This window comes from Drosophila gunungcola (genome assembly GCF_025200985.1).
Source record: "Drosophila gunungcola strain Sukarami chromosome 2L unlocalized genomic scaffold, Dgunungcola_SK_2 000008F, whole genome shotgun sequence".
NCBI classification, from domain to species: Eukaryota; Metazoa; Arthropoda; class Insecta; order Diptera; family Drosophilidae; genus Drosophila; species Drosophila gunungcola.
Window position 1 is genome coordinate 2,575,424 of NW_026453163.1, and position 23,666 is coordinate 2,599,089.

At 37.8% G+C, this 23,666-nt stretch overlaps 2 protein-coding genes across 4 annotated transcripts; one reads left to right on the forward strand and one right to left on the reverse strand.

Moving 5' to 3' along the window:
- On the forward strand, positions 1 to 10,385 carry LOC128253374 (sodium/potassium-transporting ATPase subunit beta-1). The gene is made up of 4 exons (XM_052981720.1): positions 1 to 604; positions 8,903 to 9,160; positions 9,227 to 9,486; positions 9,584 to 10,385. Exons 1-4 carry the CDS (start codon positions 472 to 474, stop codon positions 9,860 to 9,862), a joined length of 930 nt encoding a protein of 309 aa, XP_052837680.1. The 5' UTR covers positions 1 to 471; the 3' UTR covers positions 9,863 to 10,385.
- A 5,146-nt stretch (positions 10,386 to 15,531) lies between these two features.
- Positions 15,532 to 22,475, reverse strand: LOC128253408 (uncharacterized protein KIAA0513). Of its 3 annotated transcripts, none has more exons than XM_052981774.1 (7): positions 22,129 to 22,475; positions 21,589 to 22,042; positions 19,657 to 19,720; positions 19,465 to 19,578; positions 17,589 to 18,894; positions 16,425 to 16,519; positions 15,532 to 16,362 (listed from the first exon to the last, which is right to left on the reverse strand). In XM_052981774.1, exons 2-7 carry the CDS (start codon positions 21,781 to 21,783, stop codon positions 16,286 to 16,288), a joined length of 1,851 nt encoding a protein of 616 aa, XP_052837734.1. In that variant the 5' UTR covers positions 21,784 to 22,042; positions 22,129 to 22,475; the 3' UTR covers positions 15,532 to 16,285. The 3 variants fall into 3 exon arrangements, with proteins under 3 accessions (XP_052837734.1, XP_052837735.1, XP_052837733.1); XM_052981775.1 differs by having other exon boundaries at positions 15,532 to 16,223; positions 16,285 to 16,362; positions 21,589 to 22,475; XM_052981773.1 differs by having other exon boundaries at positions 15,532 to 16,226; positions 16,285 to 16,362; positions 21,589 to 22,475.
- Between the last annotated feature and the right edge of the window lie 1,191 nt (positions 22,476 to 23,666).

Genomic DNA, 23,666 nt, shown 5'->3' on the forward strand with positions numbered 1-23,666 from the left:
GACTGTGGCGTTCGGTTAGTTGGTGATCTTTCGCCGAGAGCGCAGCACGCAGCACTCAGCACGCAACGCCTTTCGCAGTCGCAGGAAGCAGTGATTCTAGAGTTGGCAGCAACTTCTCGTATCCCCCAGACCGTTTGTGGGCGCTTCTGTTCCGGCTTCTTCCGCGAACCACAGTCGTTTCGAAATCACTCTACATCGTTTCAACCATCCGAGTATTCGAACCGCAAATAATTGCATAATTACAAAAAGTTTTTCAAAAAAATATATAAGAGTGCTGCGAGTGCGAAAAAAAGAAAAATTTATTTCCGAGTCTGCTGAATCATCGCATATACACAGCTTTTCGTATACATAAATCAGTTTTCGCAGCCTTCGCGCTGTCCACGTCATCAACGAAAAACATTAACCAAATTTTGGAGTCCAAGCGAAAAATAAAAAAGTTAACCGTTAAAAGTGCGAAAGAACAGCGCCAAAATGTCGAAGAATAACGCAAAGGGCGGCAAAGGCGAATTCGAATTCCCGCAGCCAGCGAAGAAGCAAACCTTCTCGCAAATGATCTACGATCCCCAGGATGGAACCTTCTTCGGTCGAACCGGCAAAAATTGGAGTAAGTAAATATAGTGGTGATAATATAACTTCAAGAGGTTTGAAACAACTTTCGAAATCAATATACAAAAATTAAGATTTTTTGAGTATATATTTTTTGATGAAATTAAGTGATTTGTCTTTAAAAATTCTCAAACTAGCTTTAATATTTGAAAATAACAAAGTCGATTTCTTAGTAAACTTATTAACCAATTGAAATTGTGGCTTTTAGATACTTAAAGCACTCCAGCTCTTAACAACAAACCTATTAAGGCTTTAATACTTTTCTAATCCATCCAATTTTTGCTAAAATTTAGAGTAGATTTTCATGCAATGACTCGACTATGACTCTTCTTTTTACGCATTCTACAACCAATCTGCACAAGAGTGTTCTGTGTAAAACCCACATGAGATATTCACAATCGTTCTGTACATAGAAACAAAAATGCGATTGCTTACTGCATACATTTAACCAGCCTCATGTTCGTCATTTGGTTGTGGAAACTACATATATACGAGGAGCGTGTGCTTGTAAATACGGCTTATCAGTTGATTTAGCGAGTCATATTAGGGAAGTGAGATGAGGTAGAGAAGCTGCTTCAGAGATCCCCGATGCGAGGGCTTTAGAATGTTGAGTCGCCATAAAGTAGATAAAAACACTGCCCAACAAGAAAAAGGGGGTTTTTACGGGCAGTCATTACAAATTTAAAGAATTATACTTGCTTTGACTAGAAACTAAACAACGATTATCTAAACCGCCTACTAAAATACTGAGACTAAACAGATGTACACTTGCTTATGTTCGTTTGCTTATATCTTTCTTAAATTGCCTTTTTTAATTTGCTTGCCCATCTCCCGATTCTCGTTACCCACAAAGCAAAGCAAATTTTAACGATAATGCGAATTCTTGATTTTCGAAAATGGACACGGAACCACGTTCGCAAAGGAGGGAATCGGGGAAAACGTGAGAGGCAGGGAGCAGATCGCTTTTATCGACAATAATATTTGCCTTCTTATAATGGGTTCTGTAAGCAAATTCAAGGTTTCACAGAGAGAGGCAGAGCAAGTTTTCACGCTCTCAGAAACCAATATTTCAGACAGCTGTCGATCGCTATGCAAATTGCTGAAACACTAGAATTTGTTTTGCATTGGGTAAATGGGGCACGTAAGGGGACAGTTTTTTGAACCTCTTATCAGTGAAAACGCTGAATAATTACATTGACTTCGATTGTTTGCATTTAATTAAGTTGGGCAAGTTTTATCGAAATGTTGAAATTATGTATAAGTGACGCTCCAGGTTAACCCCCTAAACGCTTTAATAGCTCAAAATATTAATTCTGAATTGTGCGACTTGTTCTTGAATTGTTTTCCGTTTTAGCCAGGCCTTAAAAAATGTTTTCCTCTGTTGACACACCTGCTTTAGACAGCAGATGTCAAATGTCCACTTAACAATATGTATTTGTTAAACATACTATATATTTAGTATGTATGTAAATATGCAGCTGGGTTAAATTGCTTGGATTGGCTTCAGCTAATGCCTATCATTAAATCCTGTTCGTGGTGCATGTCCTTTGGCTTTGCACTGGTTATTGCCAGCCAATTTTTGCCATGTGCAATGCATTAGTGGGAGAATTAAATTGAAACGGCCCCAGGGAAAATAGTGTCAATCAGTAAAGCAGATTAATGTAGCTACTTTCCCTTTAACAAAAGGCATAAAGGGCGTACAGAGGCAAACAAATGCACAACAAGGTCCAAAAAAATTTAATTTGATTTACGATCGCCACACAAACTCTGATTTAATTCTATTTTTAAGCGAAGTCTAAGCTTTGATTTCCATTAATTAACGCAATGAGAACTTGTTTAGGTTCGTGCTGGTTGTTTTTTGGTGGGGATGAACCCACTCGTAGAACCGGTTCAGCGGGTTTATGTTTTTTTTTTTTTGAAAATTTTTTCGATTTGTTACACATTTTCTCTACACCGCAATTACAATTACAGAAACAAAATCGAAATTTAATATATACCTGCTTATAACAAATATTTTAAACTCCAATTAGAAACATGTTGTTAGCATGCGATTATCTATATTTTGTTATTGAAGTTTCTGATTTTGTTTTGATTCAATATTAAGTCTGTTTTAAATGTATCAAGCCAGTTCATTAATAGAATATTGAACAAACTTTTCCTCTTGTGACGGATATCAGATCAATGCAACTACAATGCACCAGAACGAACAGACAAATCATTGCCCTAGCCAGTTTCTAAATCGGGCTCAAACCGGCTAAAACCGCATTTCCCCTGTTGAATCTGATTGCCCCATTAATCGCCCCCACCACGCCCCGCTATCTGGTTACATTGACATGCTGCTAACTAATTGTCACAATAGTGACAAAGTCTACGATAAGCTACACAATTCAATTAAACCCCAGGAAGTTAGTTAAATTTGCTGATTTGAAAATAAAATTAATTTTCACAAAACACTATTCATTTAAATTGAACAATTGTTTAATTATTTCTTTTTTTTTGTAGCCTTTCTCTTAATAACCATATAAATATTCGGTTTTGGATATCAAGTTGCTTTTGACAAAAGAAATACCATTTATTTTTAAGTATAAATAAGTTCTTATTTAATCGTCATGTTTAGAGGCTAAAGTAAAGTCTTAAAGTTTATGTTGAAAATCGAAATGTACCAGGTTAAGTTATATTTCGGCGTTTCTCTTTCTTAGGGGTTCGCATTTATATATTTAAAAGTATAAAAGTGTATTTCTAATGTTCTTTAATGGTTATGTAAAAAGGCTAAAGTAAACATTGTTCCAAGTTAAAAAACTAACTTAAGCAAATTACCTTTTTTAATCAAACACAATGATCCAATTGGAACTGAACTTTTCGCGTTGTCAATATATTACTGGGTTTAATTGCCCCCTTTGAATAATTCGGCTGTTTTCTATTTGGACTGAACCGATTAAAAACACAGTGCTGGATGAAAGGGAAAAGCCAGTCCAACCCGCATTCTGGCCCACAAATAATCAGCAAACTAAACGTTTGCAATGTTTGCCATGGGCAGGGCATTTGGATCATTCCGCTCGTTAGCATGTGAAATTAATTCACTTAAAATGCCGCAAAGTATGCTATAGGCCCTAAGCACACAGACAGCAAAAAGAAAGATGGCCAAAGGATCCTGGGTGCGCTAGTGTGCCACTGTGTCTGTGTGTCCGCTTGTCTATGCCTGTGTCTGTGGTGGTGACGCATGGACAAAGGGTGCGGCGAACAGCAACAAATGGAACGGCGCCACGGAGACGGACGTCGCTCTCATTTGGGACAAGCTTATTGGCAATGGGAATGGGCATGGGTCGGGACGGGACGGGACGGGACGGGACGGGACGGAACGGGACGGGACGGAACGGAACGAGGCGAGAGGTGACGTGACCCACTTTATCTGGCTGGATGTGGTCCGGGGTAATGAGTATAATATTATGATGACAGACACCAACAAGTTGCATCCTTCCATTCCTTCATTACTTTCCGCCTCTCCTTGGCAAGAATTTCGTATCGGTGGCGTCATAATTGTTGCTTCTCTTTAGTTCCGATTAACAACCCGTGCCCAAGTACACTGAAAAAAATATTTTTTTCAAAGATTTGAATAATCTGAATTTATTACAGCAATGGTCCGAAATATATTACTCATTATTAAAAAGAAATTCTTGTCTATACATTTTGATCGTCATTTTTAGCTCTTACAAATCACATTTTCAGGATACAAAAAAATGTATTTTTGCAATCAAAGTATTAAAGTGTAAATAAAAACGCAAGCAAAAAAATCTAAAAACATCAATATTTATTTTAAAATTGCTTTACTTGCTGTTTGCAAAAAAATTGAAAAACCGCAAAGTTGTAATTGCTTGCAGAGTTTTAGTTTTCCGATTGCTTCTACGGGAGCTAACTGATATAGTCGTCCGATCCGGCTCGTTCCGATTTATATGCTTTTGATAAAGTTTACTGCAGATGATGCTGATCAAGAGGATATAAGCTTTATAGATTCGGGAATGTCTTCTTCACTGCGTTGCAATCTCTCTGCAAGGGCATGAAAAGGCAGTGAAAAGATATACTTTTTGTGAATGTCTAAGCTTATGTCTAAGGTCTTTTTTAAGTGAAACCAACGTGTTCAATGACCTCAAACAGGTTTTACTCTTAATTTTCGATTGTGTAGTTCCCAAAATGTTGGTATAAACAAATAAAATTCACCATTTCAATTTTATTTTAATATACAGTTAAATACATCACTAGATTTTTCAGATTGTCACACAAAAGTGCTTCATAAATGTGGTTGCACATGTGCAGGCCGCTAGCAGATTTCCCACACCTTACTGGTCAAGTGTGCAAATTAAGCCACTCGGCGAGTAGTTTTTAGTGACTGCCGCGGTGTCCTGGATTCTGGCCATATGTGCGTCCAACACGTAACTAAATTATTAAGCTTAGTCGGCCTTGGTGGCTTTACTTGGTTGACGCCTAGGGCCTCGTCTAGATCGAAGCGAGGTTATCAGCAGTTGGTCATGCAAACCTACTAGCGTTTCCAGCACTTTTGGGTTGGGTTTTCCGGGGAAGGGGATTGAAATGGGGATAGGTTGGGTGGGAGTGGCGCTTTATTATATGGGTCACGGGTCCTTTAAGTTTGTTTACCGCACCAGCGAACGGACGAACGGGCAAGGATAAGCGACGCCTTCGTCCTCACAATGATTGCTCAGTATTATTATATCACTGAGTTGCACCACTCCACCTCTATGACTGGTTGCACAACTCCCCCCAAAGGGGGTATGCCGTATAAGTTTTCTTTACGAGTCCCATTTACTGTTGTGCATAAACTTGATACCGCCCGCCGACATCTTTTTTTACTTTTACATAAGTGTTGAGTAAGTTTTGAGCCGGAGCAAGAGGTTTAGCCATCACTTGTCCTTCGGGATAAAGGATTTCCGTCTTAAAATTGAGTTATGCAACAGGGGTTTTCGCCTTTTTTTAGTTGGCTAGCTGAGTTCTTGGCAAGCCAGATAATCATTTCTATGCCAGATATGTGCCAGATCTTAAGTTTGTTTGGGATTGCTTTGCGTGTATTCAAAAAATGAAATGTATTTCAAGGCAAAGAACTTGCTTGAAATACCAAATTTAAAATTAAATTTTCCACTTACATATGCAAGCCAATATCTTTGATTTTGCACAGAGGCCAAATTAGAATTTTCTGATGTTTTCCTATAAGGGCCAGCACTGTTGACTATGTGGGTTTAAAATATTCATTTGGGCCAAATTGCTTATCTCTATCATGGTGACATTGTCATCACTGAAAATCGTCATTTGCCATAAACGTCATTAAGTTTTTTTTAAATAATAAAAAGTAAATTACGAGAAACCATATTTTTACGATGTTGCCACTAATGCAGCTAAGCCGCTTGGGGCATGAAAAAGTAATAAATGTGTCACTATTTCAAATAGATTTGCTGCATACGTTGTTGGAGGAACATGGTCTGCAATAGACATATAAAAATGGCTCCCCATACGTTTTATATTTTCGTTCTATTATCCATTAAAGTGGAGTAGACTTATCGATTTCAGAGGGAAAGGCAATGGCGGTCCCTCCTCGTGCGAGTTTTTGTAATGCCTCATTCAGCGAAGACATAAGAATGTTTGGGGACTCTGCCGTCATGTAATCGTAGGCGTGTAGACCAGAATTCCTTTCACATCGGATATTGGTAGCCAGCGCCACAGGCCGTCGCGTCGCCCCACCTTGCCAGGCGGCGATTGGGACTGGTAATGGGACAGTGGGTGGGTGGCGGTGGTGCGGCGGACGACTGGCGTCACACCACCAGTGTGATAGTCTGCCCCTGGTGCTTGTCTATGGCTGGGTCCGCTCTGGTCATTGCCAAACTTGTTTCCTTGTACTTGAACGCAATTACTTCCCATTTGGACTTGGCAACAAGCAGCCCAGCCATTTGGCGGACTGAAACTTTGATGAGCAACTGGAAACTCAAATACGGAAAAGTTGTTACCAACCGACGGCAAAGGCCATCGATTACCAATTGATAGCTCCTGTCACAGAATGTTCGAACCGGCCAAGACCAGATATATAAAAAGGGAAAACTAATATGTATGAATTGTATCTAATAGCTAAGAAGTCTGTATGCTAAAGCCATGACTACCTGTTGATACGTTAGTTTTTACAACTAAAACTTAGGGGGAAGTGAATTGGAAACTTAGGTAAATCCCTCTCGAACTATTCTAGGGGCTGTGCTTCTTTAAACGGAGTAGTGATAAACTCTTATATTTTCGAACACTGTTCAATGTGCCATTAAAACTTACGTATAGAAGGGCCATTACCAAGCAGAAAAAATGCAATCGATTGCACAGTGATTAATTAATGGGTACTCAAATATGAAAGAACAAAATTGTAATTTGCCGGCCCAAACCAATTTTCAATCGACACAACAAGTATTTGGAAAAGACCTTACCAAGGCCCACTGATAGTTCGGTGAAGAGGTCTATATCAACCGCGTAACGAGCCATTTCCTATTGCCTTTGTTGCCTACTGTACTCTGGGGCCGTGCATTGTATTCGATATTCATTCATACGATTAATTTGTTTGGAAATTTGAGCTCTAGTGGTCGTTTTTTCTCGGGGGCGCTGTCAATTTCGGTTTGTCGATGTTGCCGCTTATTTATGCAATTGCTATGGGGCTTGGCCGAGTCGGGCGCCCGATGTCCGGTGTTCTCTATCCGGTGGCCGGAGGCCGGTAGCCGCAGGGAAAGTAGCAAACAGCCCACTAAATTCTAGCTGAGTCGTCAATGTTAATGACATTGAAATACTGAAAAACGCCGGTCCCGCGCTCGAGTCCCGGCATTCTGTTTGTTGTTTCTGGTCTTAGTTACTGCACTCGTCGTAAACGTTCGATTAGCTGCGTGCTCGTTAGGATTGCATAAGCCCGCCCTGCCTTTGTCCCCATTCTCGTTTTCATTATCATTTCCATTCTTAGATCCCCCATTCATCCAGTTCCACAGATTCATAGAAGCCCCCATTTTCGCAAGTGACAGAAACAATCAAATCGTAATCGTATGCGCTACAAAAGAAAAACACAAAGAACAATGTCATTTCGCAGTTGTATCTTTTATAATAAACTTGTGATGATAGCTATGAACTCTTGCCATATTGTTGGGGCAGAAACGTTTCTTATATCAACACAACTTTAGTTTTCCATTGCCACACTGGACCGCGGACCAGACTTTTGGTCAAAAGTGTTTTTTTTTAATATACATCAAGCTAAATTATGCCAACATTTCGTTGGTCGTTGCATCGGTTTTTTGGTATATTTTTAAAGATGAAAGTTAATGGAATATTATTAAATAAAAATTAAAAAATTCTAGTAAAAAGAGGCGAAGACTTATCTGATCGAAATGCTTGTAAGCCCCTCGGAATTGAAAAACATAACAAGTTAAAATTGTAATTTAGCTTAATTTCTTATCTTGTTCATAAGAATTGAGAAGAACTTTGCATAGTGATACTTTGATTTACGAGTTCTTTCGGGTACCGTCGAGAAATGAAGTGATTTTTTGATCAATTAACTACCAAAATCATCCTCCGATTTCACGCGGTTTTACTTTAGAGTTCGAAGTATGCTGTATCCCTCCTAGGAGAGCTTATATACATACATAAAAAATATAACGATGCACAACCTACAGGGCATCATCATGAAGCAATTTAAAATTGTCATTTTGGCTTTTTTTGGTTAATTTTGTTTGGATTGACTATGTCTTATAAAAATCCTAAGGATTGTATTTTTAGTTGATTGAAAATTTAAGTCTTTTAATATATTTTAATAATTGTACAATATGCTTTACATCACCTCATTAGCTAAACGGGTAAAGAAATGCCAGATTTTTGGCCCCATTGACTCAAGCTAATATGGTTAAGCGAGAGAAAATAGTATACCAAAGAAAAAATTATCATAGAAACTTAACTATTATAACATGAATTTAAAACTATTGGGTATGAAAATTTATACTCAGTAAAATGAGTTTTAAATTAATACCACGAATGTATGAAAATAAAGCTTATGTGCCTAAGGCTACAGTCTTAGACTCTTATGTATATAAATACTGCCCGAGGTACTTTCAAGGCACACTTGTTTAATTTAAACATTATTTTTTTTCGGGTGTAGAAATGTAAAATGTTTGATAATGAAGTGTTTGTTTACTTCTAAGAACTATTATATGTTCTATTTTCTATTATACATTCTGTATTCCATTTACTTGTCTGATCATTCGGGTGTCTGTCATTACCACAGGTCAGCTGCTGCTGTTCTACACGATCTTCTACATCGTGCTCGCCGCCCTGTTCACCATTTGCATGCAGGGTCTGTTGTCCACCGTCAGCGATACGGAGCCCAAGTGGAAGCTGCACGACTCCCTGATAGGCACTAATCCTGGCCTGGGATTCCGTCCCTTGAGCGAGCAGACCGAGCGTGGATCGGTGATCTCCTTCGATGGCAGGAAGCAGGCCGAGAGCGACTACTGGATCGAGCTGATTGATGACTTCCTCCGGGGTAAGCGTACTGGTTTTGTTTAGATGGAAGCGGGTACTAATTATTCTGGAATTCGGCGCACTGCAGACTACAACCACACCGAGGGTCGGGAGATGAAGCACTGTGGCTTCGGACAGACCCACGATCCCACAGACGTGTGCGTGGTCAACACGGAGTTGTTTGGCAGCTGCTCGCGAGCCAACAACTACGGCTACAAGACAAACCAGCCCTGCATATTCCTGAAGCTGAACAAAATCTATGGCTGGGTTCCGGAAGTGTTCGACGAGGCGCAGAAGGGTATGCCAGAAGATCTGAGGACGGTGATCAACGACACGAAGAAGGAGGAGGTAAGTGGACCCAAGCACCAAGCACCAAGGAGTTCTTGATCCCTGCAACCCATTTGAAAGCGTATGAACGTAAGAGTAACGCCATTCTGTGTTTCAGCGCCAGCAAATCTGGGTGAGCTGCAACGGACACTTGGGCAAGGACAAGGAGAACTTCCAGAACATCAGGTACTTCCCCAGCCAGGGATTCCCAAGCTACTACTACCCGTTCTTGAACCAGGGGGGATACCTGAGTCCTCTGGTCGCCGTCCAGTTCAACTCGCCGCCCAAGGGCCAAATGCTGGACGTTGAGTGCCGCGCCTGGGCCAAGAACATCCATTACAGCGGCAGTGCCCGCGACCGGATGGGGTCAGTGACCTTCCAGATCATCGTGGATTAGGTCGGGAATCATGTCGCCAACTTGTGATCGCAACAACAAACACTAGCCGCATGCTGGGCAAGGACATGGCAGCCGCATCGGAGACCAACTACCACCTACCTTACTAAAAGAGATATACACATATGCATTAATTGATATATATGGAAAGAGCAAGCGACCTTAGGTTTCAAGTGTATTGTATATATTTATATGAGAGGATCCGACCGTCAATTGAATTCTAAGCATCTGGCCCGACATGAAAATAAAAAAGTTGAAAATCTTCAAAATAAAGTTCAAATCGTACACACGCAATTGTTGTTATAGCTTTCAGCTTGTCTATTGCTATAAATTATTACTATTAATATTTATCTTATTATTTCATTATAAATTCTTGTAATTACGATCAATATTTTCTGTCAGTTGTATTTAGTTTTTAATTATAAATGTTATAACATGCCCGAAAGTTCTTTGTTTTCTGTACAAGGCTCAGGCTTGTTCGGTTTGTACAAAGAATTAACTAAATAAATTGTAATTGTTAAACTTATATACATCTTGGGAAACTAAACATTTTACCCTAAGCTAAATATTGAATATCTTTTTCGAGCTGGAAAGTATTAAAAACCCTCAATGTAGTCCAATTTTAAAAGCATGAACCGCGGCAAAAAGGAAATTTCAGCCATTATTATGCAACTAACAAAAAACTACATTTTTATTTATTTATATATGTATTCATTCACCCCAACAAATATAAAGAAGTTAAGCGAATAATGTTATTTTGAAGCATCAATTTAATAAAGAGACAAAAAATTAATATTAAAAGTGACTTTTGGTTTTAGAACATGATTTCATTTTACAGCTAACTTTCCCAATATTCGTCAAACGTTTTCAGTTAATCTAAATATATTGGAAGTGTGTTTTTACCCAAATTCATACAATGTTGCTGGATACGTCAACCTTTATTTCACTCAATAAAAGAGGATTGTCTTTTTCTAAAAAACCGTATCAAACTTTTTGGTGAGCTGCATAGTCATAGAACTTGATGAAAATTATAATAAATTCTTTATTCAGTAATTAGATAAATTATAATTATTTAAAAACGATTAAAATTCTCAATTAACAATACGAAGTATATCAAATAGGCTCAGCTCCTTTCGCTAATCTAGGGACAATTCTATTAAAAATTTGCAGTGCTGCAACCGAGAAATAATAGTAAAAAGTTAACATTTTTAGGCGAGTATTGGGCCTTAAAAATTCAGTAAGGCTGCAGTAAAATTGAATATTTTTATACCCTTGCAGAAGGTATTATAATTTCAGTCAGAAGTTTGCAACGCAGTGAAGGAGACGTTTCCGACCCTATAAAGTATATATTCTTGATCAGCATCACTAGTAGAGTCGATCTAGCCATGTCCGTCTGTCCGTCCGTCTGTCCGTCCGTCTGTCCGTCCGTCTGTCCGTCCGTCTGTCCGTCCGTTTATATGCAAACTAGTCTCTCAGTTTTAAAGCTATCTGTATGAAACTTTCCCAAAAGTTGTCTTTCTATTGCAGATAGTATATAAGTCGGAACGAGCCGGATCGGACGACTATAGCATATAGCTCCCATAGGAACAATCGGAAAAATAAATGAAAAAAAATTATAACTTTTCTGTTTTTAATTTTTTGTTTAGTTCTACGACATATAGCAATGGTTAAATATTTTAGAATTATGGTTTAAATTTATCAAAATCGGACGTCTATATCATATAGTTCCCATAGAAATAATAAAAATATATAAAATAACTATCAAATAATTGAGCTGCAAATCATCATAGCTTCAATGTTTTTAAACATATACGCAAGTAAATCATAATTTTAATGTTTTCAAAAATGTTTAGTTCTTGCAATAGCTGCAAGGGTATATGAACTTCGGCTTGCCGAAGTTTGCTTTCTTTCTTGTTATTAATAAAATTCATTCTAATCCGATTGAAAGTTTTGGTGCACTGTTCATCGAACTAGCGTTAAAGTATGTCAAGACTAACAGACATAATCCAGTTGAGCATAAGCTTTTCAATATATGTCTTCTATGTTTTGATACATAAAGCGATTTAACAAGATAAGATGCCTGTTAAAATCGAGAAAACAACAAAATATGTAGACGAGTTGCTAGGCATAAACAAAACTTTTTATGGGTAACTAAAGAATCAATGTAAATTACAAGTTAAAAAGCAAATTTCGGCAAGCTAAAATTAAAATATTAAAAAAAAAATGAAAAAAATTATAACTTATCTGTTTTTTAATTTTTTTTTTAATTCTTCGACATATAGTATTGGGTAATTATTTCAAAATTACGGCTTAGATTTCATCAAAATCTGACGACTTTATCACATAGCTCCCATAGAAACAATAAAAATATACAAACTATCTATCTAATAATACGCAAATAAATCATAATTTCAATGTTTTCAAAAGTATTTAATTCTTGCAATATCTGCAAGGGTGTATGAACTTCGGCTTGCCGAAGTTTGCTTTCTTTCTTGTTTCAATTGATTTAAATATACTTCGATGCAAAGTAGTTATTGTTTTATAAGTACGGTTCTTTTTTATTAAAATAAGACAAAAAATATAAGCATAAAAATCGAAATGTTGTTTTAAAAAATATTTAATTTTTATTTAATTTTTGGAATAGCTGCAAGGGTCTCTAAAACTGGTTTGTTAGTTAAGGGGGGTTAGGGTTTCAAGGTTAAATAAAAAACACTTTTTTGCGAACTTGTTTGTTCAATATGGATTGAGTATTATTATACTTTTGACAATATAGGGTAAAAATATTGATGCATAAGCTGGCAACTGAGCTTTCCAAAGAATGTCTTAAGAAGAAAACAATTGGCGGTGTTCACCATAACTCGGCTGCAAGTTATCAGAAAATAAAAAGCCAAAAAAAATAAGTTAACTTACGATAAAATCTTTCCCCCAACGTTCTCTGATAAATTTTCTTTTAACCATTTTTTGGTGGCCATTTAAAGTGTAAACTGTTATTTTCTACTAAAAAGTCCGTTAGTTAACTTACGATAAAGTCTTTCCCCCAACGTTCTCTGATACATTTTTTTTAAACCATTTTTCCATAAAAAGTCCGTCATATTCAGAGTAAAAAACACTTTTAATGTAAAAAATGTTTTTTTAATAAACTTTGGGTGTATAAAGTTTGTAATTAATCGGTCAAGTAATTTTGAAATGACAGTGAACACGGACTTTTAAAACGTAGGGTATTATAATTCAGTCAGAAGTTTGTAATGCAATGAAGGAGACATTTCCGACCCTATACAGTATAAATGTTTTGATCAGCATCACTAGAAGAATCGATCTAGCTATGCCCATCTTTCCGACCGTCTACCCGTTTCTACGCAAGCTAACCTCTCAAGCTATCTTCATGAAATTTTCCCAAAATATTCCTTCCTGTTGCAGGTAGTAAATAAGGCGGAGCGTATTCAGCCATGGTCAACTAATTGACACAAAAAATGTGCTGTCTCTATTTGGGCCCATTATGAAGCCAACGATAAACATTTAGTTTTAATAAATACAAAACATTCCACCTTTATTCCACCAACGTTTTTTCCAGAAATGTGGTAATATATATTACTTAAGATACATCTAAACTAAATCAACTCGTAAAATAATTCGGGGACCTTTTTTTGGTACTTCACATTCACTATTAATGCTAAAATCGGTTTTAAAGCTTTAAAACTCCATAACAATGTTTTCAGTGTCTGAGTTTCTTCAAAATGCCTTTAAAATTACTGCTACAGTTAATTAATAATGATTAAACTAGAAATGATGTGATAAAACCTTTCACAGCTACGAAATACAATGAAAACATTCAATTCGTATTTAAGTTTCCTTCAGATTTGTAAGTTTTTAAAATAAAAATTTTTCAATTTTTATACCTTTTTATTTTTTAAACTTAAGCTGATAAAATTTTCAACTAAATGGGGTTTATGCGGTTTTGCAAGTATGTCCCATGCAAATTTTTATGGACAACTTTTAGCCAACTATCAAGGGGGTATTAATTAATATAATTTCAGTAAAAAGTTTGCAACGCTATGAAGGACATATTTCCGACCCTGTTTGTCGGGCCGTCCTTCTGTCCCTTCGTCCATTTCTTAAATTTTATTAGGCCTTTACAAAATATTAAAATTGAATGATTATATTATGTAGTTACCATTAAAACAATCATAATCCTAACAAGAAGGAAAGCAAACTTCGGCAAGCCGAAGTTCATATACCCTTGCAGCTATTGCATTAATTAAATACTTTTGAAAACATTTAAATTATGATTTACTTGAGTATGTGCTAAAAAAAAACATTGAAACTATGATGATTTGCAGCTCAATTATTAGATAGTTATTTTATATATTTTTATTATTTCTATGGGAGCTATATGCTATAGACGTCCGATTTTGATAAAATTTATACCATAATTCTGAAATAATTAAACATTGCTATATGTCGAAGAACTAAACAAAAAATTAAAAAACAGAAAAGTTATAATTTTTTTTCATTTATTTTCCGATTGTTCCTATGGGAGCTATATGCTATAGTCGTCCGATTTTGATGAAATTTAAACCGTTAATCGGAAATATTTAACCATTACTAAATATCGAAGAACTAAACAAAAAATTAAAAAACAGCAAAGTTATAATTTTTTTTCATTTATTTTTCCGATTGTTCCTATGGGAGCTATATGCTATAGTCGTCCGATTTTGATGAAATTTAAACCGTTAATCGGAAATATTTAACCATTACTAAATATCGAAGAACTAAACAAAAATTAAAAAACAGCAAAGTTATAATTTTTTTCATTTATTTTTCCGATTGTTCCTATGGGAGCTATATGCTATAGTCGTCCGATCCGGCTCGTTCCGACTTATATACTACCTGCAATAGAAAGACAACTTTTGGGAAAGTTTCATACAGATAGCTTTAAAACTGAGAGACTAGTTTGCATATAAACGGACGGACAGACGGACGGACGGACGGACATGGCTAGATCGACTCTACTAGTGATGCTGATCAAGAATATATATACTTTATAGGGTCGGAAACGTCTCCTTCACTGCGTTGCAAACTTCTGACTGAAATTATAATACCATGCAGGGTATAAAAATAAAAAATGAAAAAATATTGTACTTCTCTATTTTTCAAATTTTTTGAAATTCTTTCTTAATAGTGTAAAAATTTAGAATTACGCTTTTAATTTTTTTTAAATCAAAAAACAGTTTTAATGTTTCAACAGATACGCCTATAATTCAAAATTTTTATGTTTTTAAGAATATTTAATTTTTTCAATAGCTGCAAGGATATATAAACATCGGCTTGCCGAAGTTTGTTTCTTTTTTGTTAAATAATAGTGTTATAGTATTTTTGTCCCGAGAGTTCCAAAATCTATCATTTTTTACCGGTTTAAATATCAGCGGATATGAAAATTTTGGTAATTTTAAAACACAAGCTGTCATAACATCTAATGAGTTCCGATTTACTTTAGTTACTTCAAACAGGTTTTTACCTCATTTTTTATATTATTGATTTTAATATAAATCAATTTTTAGATATAGAATTAGCATACTTAAAAGAACTTCGGCTTTTCGAAGCTTTCTTTCTCGGTATATACTCTTCTAACAGCGCTGGAAATAATTCTTTGAAACATTTTAAATTTTGTTCGGACTTTTATTAATTTGAATGTATTAAACAATTGCGAAATATTATTTCTTACATTATTAAAATACATAGCATAGATATTGATATTGATTTGTAACAAATTAATCTGCGTTATTTAAGCTATTTGCATTGCATAACTTCGGTTCACGTAAATATATAGGTCTATATAAAGTAATCACAAAATATTATTATCACAATTTGTGGATACATGTACATATCAGTATTTGCTTAAATGTCCACCTACGATTCGGAGTACTGATATTCTTGTAACTGACTTTGATTTAAAGCATAATTTGATATGCGATTCAAATTTGTTTAGCTATGAAGAAAACATAAAATTTTAAGTCTCTTCAACAATAAGATTGGCCAATGAATTCCAATTTAGGTTACAAATAAAATTTGTTTTTCAATGCATTAATTATATCTTTAAAATTATATCTTCTAATTATATCGCTTTATGATTCATTGATCGGCAAGATTCAGGGCACACCAAACCCACTTACAAGAATGTCTAACTCAGTAATATCTTTAAGGTTACAACAACGCGAGTAAAAACATCAGGTTTCAGAGAAAAATTCATTGATCTGCTACTTTAGGTAAGGATTAGTTTGGAGTTGTCGGCTGACCTAAACAAAAGTTTGCTTTAGTTGAGACGAAGATTGAAACACGATTTCGTTAGGTACTTTTTCAATTGTTACTGCTGTTAAAAATAAGATTATGTTAAGACATTAGTGGCGAAACAAGACCGTAAAGATCACCTCAGGCGTGTCGGGCTCCCCAAAGTTGTGTCTCATGATACATCCGATAGATATTGTCTCTTATCAGCTTGGCTTTATCTTTAAGGTATTAAAATAAAGAATTAATTTTCGTAAACTAGACTTGGTAAGTGGGTTCTTACCCTTGGATAGGTTGAGGGCCACCACGTTTTTTTTAAGGAAGTCTAGGCACAATTCTTGAGATGTACCCAGCGAGTGCATATTGCACGTCAAGGCTCTGTAAATATCAAATATTAGGTGAAAAGCAATTAAGTCTTTGGGTCATCTGTTTAGGTATTTTTTGCGAAATCTTTTCCAAACAAATTGCAACTGAATTTGAATGGAATATATTTTGAAATTTGGATGGGTAATGAGGAATCAGTTCTTATAAGTTCTAAATAAATATAAATATAAAAACAGCTTTACACGAGTATAATTTATAAAATATTTCACTTGGCGATATTGGGAATAAAACAGATATTATTAGTCAATTATTAGTCAATTACATAGGGATACAAAAAAAGTGCGAATTGCTTAGATATGGACCACCATATTTGTACTACAGCATACAAATTTTAATACCATTTATTCTCCAAACCACGTTTGGAGTTTTTAAAAATGCTCATTATATATACAAACTTATACAATTTGAGGCGTAACCGTGGTTATTAACAAATTTGTTGTATAATTCTTCAAAACGTAAAAGAAAAAAAATTTTTTAAAGCTCTTTTTGATTTAAAAACTTTTTTTTAGAGCAAGGCTTCTTAAGCGGCTACATACAGTTAGAATTTAAAAAATATGTATTTTATTTTAATTTTGGTAAAGTATATTAAAGAATACACACTGAAAATGTTATATTCCGAAATTACACCCAATCTTTAAAAGCTTTTTTTTATAAGCAATTTAAAGCCGAAGCCGAAATCAAAAATCAATTTTTGGTCAAAAACTACTACTCGATTAGACAATACTTTAACGAAATCTATATATATATATACTTTATAAGGTCGGATTTGTCTCTTCTGACTGAAATTATAATACTCTCTGCAAGGGTATAAATATAGTTTGAATTTAATAATATTACTATTTATGAACTACGATTTAATTTTACAAGCATTGGGCAACGATCTTAAAGTTCATCGATAAATCGACAAAGCATTGTTTTTAATCATATAAAACAACCTATAAAATCGAAATAAATTCGTTTTACTTAAATTTTGTATTATCTGCCGGGTCCTCTTTTTTTGCTCATTTTATTTTTTTTGACTAGGGAACAAAAACCTTTCTAAAGTTGTGAAACAAGGACTCACCCGAGCTGTCGAAATGCAAAGTCCTCGTGCTCCCTGACCGACTGTGGCTGGGTGAGGCTGGTCTTGCTCTGCCTCCGGTTGGCCGCAATGGGGCCAGTGGTCGCCGGAGTCGCCGGAGTGGGTGGTTGAGGTTGAACCGCCTGGTGCGAGGAGCTGGACGAGGAGTCACCGCCGCCGTGCTTTCGCTGCGATTTGGAAGCTGGTGCTTCCGCTCCCTGCTGGTTTTGCTGGTTCTGCTGGGCTAGCTGCTTCTGCTGGCGGCGCTGCTGGCGCCTCAGCTGGCTCTGACCCTTGTGCTCCCGCTCCGCCTGCAGGGCGTCGTGGAAGATGGCGTTCCAGAAGCGCGCCTGCTGCCAGATGGGCTGCTGGCGCAGCGAGGAGAACAGGTACTCGCGGTAGGGATCGCAGCCGGGCACCTCGACCTCGTGGTAGAAAAGGAAACAGAGGTTCATCAGGACCGCCGCCGGACCGTAATCCTCGCACTCGCTGCACTCGAAGAGGGCCAGGGCGAAGTACTGGGCCAGACCGCCGAAGGTGACCGAGTCCAGCCGCTTGGACTTGTGCCGCTGCTCGGTGAGGAAGCGGGTGAACCACAGACGGCCGATCTCCAGCCGCAGCAGCACCCCGAATTCGGACTTCAGTTCCAGGTCGACGGACGCCGGCGATCCGCCGAACAGCAGGGCTGTGAAGTGCTTCATGAACTCCTTGACCGGCTCCTCGCCCGCCCGACAGTCCAGGCTGATGGAGGAGGCCCACGACGGCACGGAGTTCTGCGACTCCGAGCGGATGAAGTGCCGCCAGTCGGTGGACTCCATGCTGGGGCTGGCCAGCAGCTGGTCCGGCTCGTCCCGCAGGCTGGTCAGAGTGCTGCTGTTGGAGGCCCGACTGCGCGACGGCAGGCGCATCGAGTTGCTGCCCCCGGCGGCCCATTGCTGCCTTCCTCCGGACCCCGCTCCCCCTCCCCCTCCGCCCTCCGTGGGCGGCTGCACGTCGATGTGCGGCGGCAAGGCCTCCGGCACTCCCTCGACTGTCCTCTGCACATCCCGCTGCATGTCCATCTCGCTGCGCCGGGCTCCGGCTATGGCCCTGGCCCGCTCGTATCCGCCGGAGTGACGCGACTCAATGGAGTCCGAGCGGGTGGTGCTGCTCACCTCGTGCGACCGGTTGGCCATGTGCTCGGGCAGGGACATCGAGCTGCTGTCGTCGTCGCTGGTGGAGCTGCTCGACGAGCCGGAGCTCGAGCGGAGGTGTCCTCCGCCCAACTTGCTGGCCGTGTGTCGACCACGCGATGGTTCCAACCGAGGACCTAAAAGGGGTCACGAATATTACATTTATAAGAGTTTTCTTTAGTTAGACATGGTAAATATGTGCAACATCACATTCCCTCCTGACTATTACATTCCCTTTAAAATAAATATGCCTCAGGTAAAAGGCGCGGGAATCCATTAAGTTGAAAGTGTCACTGGATTAAAGCTCTACACTGATAAAAAGTGGAAAAGTGGAAGTATTTGACTATCTAAAATTATATATTTAATAGTTAAATTATTAAATTATACGACTTAATGTTAAATACTTAGCTTTAAAATAACTTTAATTTGGTTAAAATTCATTTTATTTAACCTAAATTTAAACCATAATTTAATTTTAAAATACAAATTAAAAAAATTTTAGCATTTTCATATTTAAAATAACTAAAACCCGCAATGGATGAAAATCAAAAGGAAAACATTTAAATTGAGTAAAAAAATATTTGGGTTTACTAAGTTTTTTATACTATTGTACCATGTATGTAGTAACATCTTATCGACAACAAATGTATAGCAGGTTGAAAAACAAGGGTTCAAATATTTAAAAAAATATTTTGTAAAACACTTACGTGGCGCCAAATTGGGCTGACGGTATCGTCCGGAGATGATCTCTTCGTGAGCGCGTCGAGCTTTCACACGGCGCCCTTCGAAGTCGATCTTGGTGTAATCAATGGTCTCGTCAACTTCAGGGTAGCGTTACAGTGTTTAATGATATACTTATATATACTTATTCCGCATATTTAGTGTTCTGGCGTACTCACATTTGGGTATGTCCTCGTCGTCATCGCAGTAGTCGGAGTCGCTGCTGCTGCTACTCAAGGTCAGCTGCAAGTAAGCAAAGTAAAAGGCACATTTGAGAAGGAACTCGACCATCTGCGTTGTACTGAAAATGCTCCATAGGTAAATCTTTCTTTGTAGGTGTATTTTCAGACTAAAGAACTATTGTATTGAGTTCAAACTCATAGTCACATAATAGCACCTATCTTTAAAGAACAATTTATATTTATGGAGTTTATGAGGCTTAACTTGTACGGTTTATCTACACGTTGCACTATATGCCATTTTCAAAAACAAATTTTATCTTAAGCGCTTCAACGAATTATGAAATCTTGAACAGATTGTTTCTTGGAAGAATTGCTATATAGACATCCCGATCCGCTGCGCGTGACTAGCATATAAGCAAAACTTTTTTTGTAGCTTACTTTTGGATCAACATTTTTAACCCGATTTTAGATACCATTGAAGAAGACGGTCGTGTATTTTGATCAGTCTTTTGAGAATATATGGGTAATTTTTACATATTTTTAAAGGGAATCGTCAACATTTTAGTAATATAAGCTTGATTTATATTTTCTCATAACACATTTTGAAATATTTAAAATCAAAGTCGAATAAGTGCCAGAGGTCTGTTTTGAACATTTATATTGAACATTTTGTTTTTCTTTATTTTTCTTAAAAACAGTCATTATGCATTCATATTCTCTTTTTCAAAGCTCTGTGATGAAGCCGAAGTTTATATATTCTTGCAGCAATAACAAAAATTAAATATTCTATAATCAAAAATATATAAACTTTATAGGACCTGAAATGTCTCTTTGGCTGCGTTGCCATTTTCTTACTGAAATTATAGTACCCTCTGCAAGGGTACAATAATTTTTATTTTAAAGGAACGTTTGAAATAGACAAATTGACCAAAATGATGATCAACATGACGATTTTCCCTCTTTTTGTTTGTCGATTTATAGTGATTTACTCTAGGATTTAAAAAAAAAAAACATTAATATTTGCAGTCCCTGTTTATATATACTGTTGCTGTTAATAAATAAGAAAGTTTTTATTTTGTAATCTTCATAAAAAAAAGTATCATAAAAACAAACGATGAACACTTAAGGAAACAATCTCGATGATTGATAATCCAAAACAACGAAAGCTAACGAAAAATCGAATGTTGCACACTCTCCTCTTTCTTCTGGGCTGGTGCAAATATAATTAATTTCAATCAAGGACGAGGGTGCAGCGCTCAAAGCTGAAGAAAGTCAAGTACAAAGGAAACAGCACAGAATATACCCCCATTTCCATTTTCATTTTCATTTTCAATTCAAGCCCCTGACCCTCCTCCGGCGAACGCAGATTGGGGCCTCCAAGCGAAGGTCAAACGAGTGCAGCAGCAAAGCGGAAACAGCAAGAACAAACAGCACAACAAAAGTATCAAAGTGTCAGTTGCTTTTGCAGCATAGACACAACCCACACACAATCTGCCAGCCCAGCACCACCCCAAACACCTCTTTTCGCGTTCATTACCAAGGCTACCCAGCTCAACCCTAGAGAAGTGCGTGATTCATTGCAGTCGTGATTTAAACACTAAGCTCTCGTCTCATTATAACCATAATTGAATTCCTGCTTAGGCGAAAATTTTTAGTAATCATAAAAAAAAATGTTTAAGCTCTGGTCATATTACCACTTTCGTAGAAATTATTCTGTCGCTTAAGAAATTCGGAATAAAATGAAATTTATGATTTGAATATTCAGTATTGTAAGTCACTGACCTCCTAAAGCTAAGCCACTAAGGCTATTCCCATTCCCATACCCTGCTTTAACTACCAACAAAGAGTTTCTCAAACTACTTTCATTAGAATGGTACATGTGGCTGCCATGAAAGCAGTCACTCACGCTACCCGCCCTAGTTTGCATACCTTGTTCGATATTCCGTTGAGCAGTTCGTTGCTGTTGCCCAGCACTGTGAGAAACTTGGACTTGAGGGCCCCGATGCTGGGCGTCCGCTCCATGAAAAGTTTGATTTTCGACCGCTCGCCGGCGAAGCCAGCCGGCGGCGTTCCAGTTCCCGGCATCGCTCCCGGAGCGGGTGGCTGCGGCTTGGCATCCACCATGTCCCGGACTCCTCTTGAGCTGTCTAAGGTCTGGGCCTATACCTTGGCCCCCTTGGTGCTGCGGACTTTCGTGGACAAGTGGGAGCGGCCAACTGGTGATGCTTCTAGTATCGATTTTTCATATGCTTGCATGTCGTTCACGGCGGGTGAAGGTGAACTTCGTACTCAGTTGCAGATTTTTTTGGCGCATTCCGTGTTCTTCTCAAATCTCAAAGGAAACTGTTCAGGGTTGCAACCATTTCTTTAGTTAAGGCGCTGTCTGCAACAGTTTTTCATTATTAAATAGAATGATTTTCATATGGGGCACTTTAAGCGCAAATTTATGTAATTTTATGTGAAACACACATTTTATTGGCCCTGAGCCTTGTGTTTCTGGTAGTTGAGTAGACTGGTAGCTTAAATCCGTTGGCCGAGGACGACTAAACTAATATTGGGCGCGGTATTGTCAGGAAAATCGGTAAACTATAAAGGCACTTCTTCAACTCGTAGTATTTTGCATGTACTCCTTGGGCGCCCAAGTGGGATACTACATTTCCGATTCCCCCTGGCACACACACACACTAGCGCAGGCACACGCCCCTTTGGCACACGTACACGCAATAGGGAGGCGGGAGGCTAGCGGTATATATTTTCCTCGGAGTTTCCCACTCGCGTCCTTTGCCTGCAGCGAACATTGCGCGAATGCAGCCGGAAAATGCTGGCCAGAGTCGAAGTTCCGTTAACATTTGTCGGGCTTTTCGTTCGCAGCTGATATCGATTGCAAGGTAATTTACATACTATCTACATGACATTCCATTGAGTCGAATTTTCCGCGCTAAAAGCTTTGACCGAAAACCTCCAAGCTTTCTACGCAAGTACTCTTAAGAAAGCTTTTGAAAGCTCGACCACGGCCCAAGAGGAGTTCCGGCACGTTCACACCTATCTACGTTCAGCTGGCAAACAGCTGGGGCAAGGTCAAAACGTGGGCGTTCTGATTCGGGGGTGGGACCACCCAAAAATGTGCGTGTCTGCAGTTATCGAACTTTGACTCTGTCGCAGCCAATTTAGTATGCATTGCAGCTATTTTTGGACCAGCTTGCGGTTATCGAACGGACCCCACACGGACCCAGCGACGGGAGGCTTTAATTCCATAATTCCCGCAATACCCAATATCTCCCATCTATTGAAATTGCCTTTTGATTTGCACCTCCGGCAGATAGCAGGTGGCCCCTGCCGATACGTTTATTGTTGATTCCATTTGTCCGATCCGAAAGATATGTTCTTTTTTATTACTCCCGTTTAATGTGCAGAAACTGTTCAAGGTTAGCTCGCAGGAGATCCCCAATTATATTTGTTTGTCATAAATCATAATTATTGCTTGGCTGTGTTCGCTATCCCGATGAACGATTCACAGCTTTTTCTGAGCGCCAATACTTTGGATAAATACGTTTCGAAAAAGTAATGCCGGTATTAATTGTATTTGTACAGTTACAATCACACTCTCACAACTTTCAAACAACATTGTATCTAAAAGTTAAACCTTTTTAAGCCCCTTTCCTGAGGGAACTTTAACCTAATGAAGTTAATTATAAATATTAGTGGTAAGAGCTTTCAATTCAATTGGTACGATTTGATAAAATCCAAGACCCCTTCCAAAATATTTTCTCTAAAAAAACCTAATCATTCAGCTAAGCCATTAATTAGTTTTTCACGATTTTATAAAGTTATTATTATTCATAAACTTAAGCAGTGTGTAATTTAATTATTTAACAATCGAATAAGTTAAAAAACATTAAAATATTGTCAGTGTGAACAGAAATGGTCTTTTATGTTATGAGCTTTACACTTTTCTTATTTTCATTCACTAAATCGAGCCAAATGCAGGAAACGCAACAAGTAATAAA

Excerpts from the sequence above, each read along its gene's own strand:
- LOC128253374 (XM_052981720.1), top strand. The coding sequence starts at position 472 with ATGTCGAAGAATAACGCAAAGGGCGGCAAAGGCGAATTCGAATTCCCG. Across the intron at positions 9,161-9,226 it reads GATTGATGACTTCCTCCGGG|ACTACAACCACACCGAGGGT; the intron begins GTAAGCGTACTG and ends GGCGCACTGCAG. Across the intron at positions 9,487-9,583 it reads ACGACACGAAGAAGGAGGAG|CGCCAGCAAATCTGGGTGAG; the intron begins GTAAGTGGACCC and ends TCTGTGTTTCAG.
- LOC128253408 (XM_052981774.1), bottom strand. The coding sequence starts at position 21,783 with ATGGTGGATGCCAAGCCGCAGCCACCCGCTCCGGGAGCGATGCCGGGA. Across the intron at positions 19,721-21,588 it reads TCAACGGAATATCGAACAAG|CTGACCTTGAGTAGCAGCAG; the intron begins GTATGCAAACTA and ends GCTTACTTGCAG. Across the intron at positions 19,579-19,656 it reads CGACGAGGACATACCCAAAT|TTGACGAGACCATTGATTAC; the intron begins GTGAGTACGCCA and ends GCTACCCTGAAG.